Below are 6,090 nucleotides of genomic sequence, written 5' to 3' on the forward strand. Positions count from 1 at the left end.
ATTTCTTTTCATTCTTTTTTCTTTATTCTGTTCTGCAGCAGTGAATTCCACCATTCTGTCTGCCAGGTCACTTATCTGTTCTTCTGCCTGTTATTCTCCTATTGATTCCTTCTAGTGTAGTTTTCATTTCAGTTATTGTATTGTTCTTTTCTGTTTGTTCTTTAATTCTTCTAGGTGTTTGTTCTTTAATTCTTCTAGGTCTTTGTTAAACATTTCTTGCATCTTCTCGATCTTTGCCTCAATTCTTTTCCAAGATCCTGGATGATCTTCGCTATCATTATTCTGAATTCTTTTTCTGGAAGACTGTCTATCTCCACTTCATTTAGTTTTTTTTCTAGGGTTTTATCTTCTTCCTTCATCTGGTACAAAGTCCTCTGCCTTTTCATTTTGTGTATCTTTTTGTGAATGTGGTTTTCCTTCCACAGGCTGCAGAATTGTAGTTCTTCTTGCTTCTGCTAAATGTTGACGATTGCTAAAGAACATGCCCATTTTCACCACACAAATTAGGTAATTCTAAACCAGTCTTTTTCAACTGGGTTCCTCATTTTAACCACAGAACAGAGAAAATTACTAAGTATTTTCTCAATTTCCCCAAGGATGGTATATAAATAGTACCATCCTGGATGCTTAGGAAAAAAGTTAATTTATTATCAACAACAAATGTCGTAAGGAAATGTGTCTCACACAGTGTGGTTTCTTCAGCCGGTAGCAGCAAAATCACTTGGGAACTTCTAAGAAATGAACATTCTTAGCCCTGTCCCAGACCTACTGAATCAGAAATTCTGGGGTGGTTTAACAGATATTCCAAGTGATTCTGATGCAAGCTAATTTTTGAGAAATACTACTTTAGTGCATTACAGCTTAAAGCGAATTGAGAAAGGCTGTTCTAAACCAATAAAATTAAACCAGTATCACAAACATGTCTATATTTTACCTATTAGAGAAAAACTATAATACAAATGGTTCTTCATCTAAAATGCTATCGAAATTGTCATTTATATTAAATTCCACAAAATGCAAACTAATATATAGTGACAACAGATCAGTGGTTGCTGGGGAATGGGGGAGCAGGAAGGGTGGGAAGGAGCAATTACAAAGGGACACTCACTAGGAAACTTTTGGATATGTTGGTTATGTTCGCTACCTTGATTTGTGATAGCTTCATGGACGTATCTGTAGGTCCAAACTTATAAAATTGTGAATTTTTAATGTGGGCAGTTTAAGATAAATCACAACTCAATAAAGCATTTTTAAAAGTTGTGTTTAAAAAAACAAAGCTATGAGAATAAAAAATTTTATTGATCAACTTATCCTTTTAGAGAAGCTACAGAAATAGGGAAAACTTTGGTTATGACGTTTTAAAATTAGGTGAAATGCTAAACTAGCATTGAAAAGAGAATAAAATTTTAAAAACTTTTTCAACCACTACATAGTTATATGACACGGAAATTTTTTTTTTTTTTTTGCCACACTGCACGGCACATGGGATCTTAGTTCCCTGACCAGGGATCAAACCTGCGCCCCCTGCACTGGAAACATGGAGTCTTAACCACTGGACCGCCACGGGACTCCTGTGTAATGGAAATTTCTAATTCTGAAACAGGGCTGGGAAAATAGAAATTATTTTTCTAGACTAAATTTCTAAATTTCCTAAGAGCGTGCACAACTTATTTTCAACCAAAAGTTTTAACATCTTTAGAATGGACAATATTCTTTTAAGACAGTAATCAAAGCATAAAATTCCAAATTTAATCTTTAAATGTTAATTCTTGTTCTACCATTCATTATCACTATTAACAAGATGAAATCTTTCTTAATTACTTACTTACTCTAACTTCATTTTACATTGGGGTAATTGTAAAGAGAATATTTACAGACACATGCACATCAAGAGCCGCCCAGATATATCACCTTGAAGCTGACTTAACCCACTCAAAAAAGGACCAAAGTACAAAATTATCACAGAAATAGACTATACAAAGCTGGCTACACTAATATCCCAGTAGAATTATCCTGATTTAGAAACCTTTTTTTTTTTTTTTTTGATTTGCTACTACTGCATCTTGTGGATCATCTGGTTCTGCAGCTGCCAGTAGTGCTTGCAATGACAATAATACCGTGCGGAGAGTCATTGCTGCTGCCCTGAAATTCAAAATAGGAAGATATCCCAGTTAAGAACACTTTGCATGACAAACCAAAATAGAGGTTTTCTGAATACAACATGGAAACTACTGAAGCTAAAAATAATCTAGATTTTTATCTTAATCATATAATTAAGTCTTAGAAATTTATAATTATATATCTGCCTATGCTTTTTTTTTTTTTTTTAACAACAAATGAGTCCTTCTATTTCTTAAGACAACTCAAATTGCCCTTAACTGGCTTAGTTTTTTTCATTTTGCCCATATTGTTGACATATTCTTCTGGTCAGCTTTATCTACCAACTTACTTTCTATCCATTTCTCTAACACAAACTTAAAGTGATAAAGTAACATGTGAAGCTTCCTTTCTGTGCAATTCTAAAAACAAAATACCATCAAGCAAATATCCTTTATTTTCAAGAAAGCATAAAATTACTTGGAGGGCATTATGCTAAGTGATATGTCAGATAAAGAAAGACAAATACTATATATGACAGCACTTAAATGTGAAATCTAAAAAAAATAAAACAAACGAGAATATAACCAAAAAAAAGCAGACTCACAAAGAGAACAAACTAGTGGTGAGCAGTGGGGAGAAAGGAGGAGGGAGGGGCAATATACGGATGGGGTGTAAGAGGTAGAAATTATTAAGTATAAAATAAGCTCCAAGGATATACTGTACAACATGGGTAATACAGCCAATACTTTATAATAATAATAAATATATATTATTTTATAAGTATAAATGGAGTATAACCTTTAAAAATTGTGTATCACTATATTGTACACCTGTAACTTATATTGTATACCTGTAATTAACATAAAATTGTACACCTGTAACTTATATAATATTGTACAGCACCTATACTTCAATAAAAAAATGAAAGAAAATTTAAAAATCATTCTATAGGGGCTTCCCTGGTGGCGCGGTGGTTGAGAGTCCGCCTGCCGATGCGGCGGACACGGGTTCGTGCCCCGGTTCGGGAGGATCCCACATGCCGCGGAGCGGCTGGGCCCGTGAGCCATGGCCACTGGGCCTGCGCGTCCGGGGCCTGTGCTCCGCAACGGGAGGGGCCGCAGCAGTGAGAGACCCGCGTACCAAAAAAGAAAAAAAAAAAATCATTCTATAACATTCTGAAAAGGGAAAATTTTTTGCTTACTATACATAATATTCATGCCTATAAATGTGTTTATAAAGCAAATATTTATCTAGAAAATGGTATCTACCTAACCAAAAAGGACTCTTAGCATTTCTGTTAAAAAATTACTTGACCAGTTAATATACAAATATTTCTGAATACAATAGTGAAATAGCATAGTAGTGAACTATTTTAAATGTTGAAGATTTTTTTTTGAGATGATCATACGGTTTTTATTCTTCAATTTGTTAATATGGTGTATCACATAGCCCCACCAAACAGCCCGGGTAGGCTCCAGTGCTGGGTTGCCTCAGGCCAAACACCAACAGGGAAGGAACCCAACCCCACCCATCAGCAGTCAAGCTGATTAAACTTTTACTGAGCTCTGCCGACCAGAGGAACAGTCAGCTCCACCGACCACCAGTCCCTCCCATCAGGAAACTTGCACAAGCCTCTTAGATAGCCTCATCCACCAGAGGGCAGACAGCAGAAGCAAGAAGCACTACAATCCTGCAGTCTGTGGAACAAAAAACAAAAATTCACCTGTGAAGCCATGGTCCTGGACTTGTGTTTGTTGGAAGATTTAATCACAGTTTCATTACTTGTGATTGTTCTCTTCATATTTTCTATTTCTTCCTGGTTCAGTCTTGGAAGATGACACCTTTCTAAGAATTTGTCCATTTCTTCCAGGTTGTCCATTTTATTGGCAAAGAGTTGCTTGTAGTAGTCTCTTAGGATGCTTTGTATTTCTGCTGTGTCTGTTTTAACTTCTCCTTTGTCATTTCTAATTTTATTGATTTCAGTCCTCTCCCTCTTTTTCTTGATGAGTCTGGCTAAAGGTTTAGCAATTTTGTTTACCTTCTCAAAGAACCAGCTTTTAGTTTCACTGATCTTTGATAATGTTTTCTTTGTTTCTATATCATTTATTTCTGCTCTGATCTTTATGATTTCTTTCCTTCTACTAACTTTGGGTTTTGTTTGTTCTTCTTTCTCTAGTTCCTTTAGATGTAAGGTTAGATTGTTTGAGATTTTTCTTGTTTCTTGAGGTAGGTTTGTACTGCTATAAACTTCCCTCTCAGAACTGCTTTTGCTGCATCCCATAGGTTTTGTATCGTTGTGTTTTCGTTGTAATTTGTCTCTAGGTATTTTCTGATTTCCTCTTTGATGTCTTCAGTGATCTCTTGGTTATTTAGTAACATATTGTTTAGCCTCCATGTGTTTGTGTTTTTTACACTTTTTCCCCCCATAACTGATTTCTAATCTCATAGCATTGTCATCAGAAAAGATGCTTGTTATGATTTCAATTTTCTTAAATTTACTGAGGCTTGATTTGTGACGTAAGATGTGATCTATCCTGGAGAATGTTCCGTGTGCACTTGCAAAGAAAGTACAATCTGCTGCTTTGGGATGGAATGTCCTATAAATATCAATTAAATCTATCTGGTCTATTATGTCATTTAACTGATATAAATATCAATTAAATCTATCTGCTTCTATTCTGTTTCCTTATTAATTATGTTTCGATGATTTGTCCATTGGTGTGAGGTGTTAAAGTCCCCCACTATCACTGCGTTACTGTTGATTTCCTCTTTTATAGCTGTTAGCAGTTGCCTTATGTATTGAAGTGCTCCTATGTTGGGTGCATATGTTTACAATTGTTAAATCTTCTTGGATTGATCCCTTGATCATTATGTAGTGTCCTTCCTTGTCTCTTGTAACATTCTTTACTTTAAAGTCTATTTTATCTGATATGAGTATTGTTACTCCAGCTTTCTTTTGATTTCCATTTGCATGGAATATCTTTTTCCATCCCCTTACTTTCAGTCTGTATGTGTCCTTAGGTCTGAAGTGGATCTCTTATGAACAGCATATATTTGGGTCTTGTTTTGTATCCATTCAGGAAGCCTGTGTCTTTTGGTTGGAGCATTTAATCCATTCACGTTTAAGGTAATTATCGATATGTATGTTCCTATTACCAGTTTGTTGATTGTTATGGGTTTGTTTTTGTAGGTCCTTTTATTCTCTTGTGTTTCCCACTTAGAGAAGTTCCTTTAGCATTTGTTGTAGAGCTGGTTTACTGGTGCTGAATTCTCTTAGCTTTTGTTTGTCTGTAAAGCTTTTGATTTCTCTGTCCAATCTGAATGAGATCCTTGCTGGGTAGAGTAACCTGGGTTGTAGATTCTTCCCTTTCATCACTTTAAATATATCATGCCACTCCCTTCTGGCTTGTAGAGTTTCTGCTGAGAAATCAGCTGTCAACCTTATGGGAGTTCCCTTGTATGTTATCTGCCATTTTTCCTTGTAGCTTTTAATAATTTTTCTTTGCCTTTAATTTTTGTCAACTTGATTACTATGTGTCTCGGTGTATTTCTCCTTGGGTTTCTCCTGCCTGGGACTCTCTGCATTTGCTGGACTTGGGTGGCTATTTCCTTTCCCATGTTAGGGAAGTTTTCGACTATAATCTCTTCAAATATTTTCTCGGATCCTTTCTCTCTCTCTTCTCCTTCTGGGACCCCTATAATGTGAATGATGTTGTGTTTAATGCTGTCCCAGAGGTCTCTTAGGCTGTCTTCATTTCTTTTCATTCTTTTTTCTTTATTCTGTTCTGCAGCAGTGAATTCCACCATTCTGTCTGCCAGGTCACTTATCCGTTCTTCTGCCTGTTATTCTCCTATTGATTCCTTCTAGTGTAGTTTTCATTTCAGTTATTGTATTGTTCTTTTCTGTTTGTTCTTTAATTCTTCTAGGTGTTTGTTCTTTAATTCTTCTAGGTCTTTGTTAAACATTTCTTGCATCTTCTCGATCTTTGC

General features: G+C 35.6%; 1 protein-coding gene across 1 annotated transcript in view; it reads right to left on the reverse strand.

Moving 5' to 3' along the window:
• The window catches only part of UBE2K (ubiquitin conjugating enzyme E2 K), a 94,163-nt gene that overhangs the window by 9,041 nt on the left and 79,032 nt on the right, over positions 1-6,090 (reverse strand). The window contains exon 5 of the mRNA XM_028492561.2: positions 2,044-2,142. Coding sequence (XP_028348362.2) covers positions 2,044-2,142 — 99 coding nt within the window. The remainder of the gene's footprint in view (positions 1-2,043; positions 2,143-6,090) is intronic.

The sequence above is a fragment of the Physeter macrocephalus genome, chromosome 7 (genome assembly GCF_002837175.3).
Source record: "Physeter macrocephalus isolate SW-GA chromosome 7, ASM283717v5, whole genome shotgun sequence".
In the NCBI taxonomy this organism is placed as follows: domain Eukaryota; kingdom Metazoa; phylum Chordata; class Mammalia; order Artiodactyla; family Physeteridae; genus Physeter; species Physeter macrocephalus.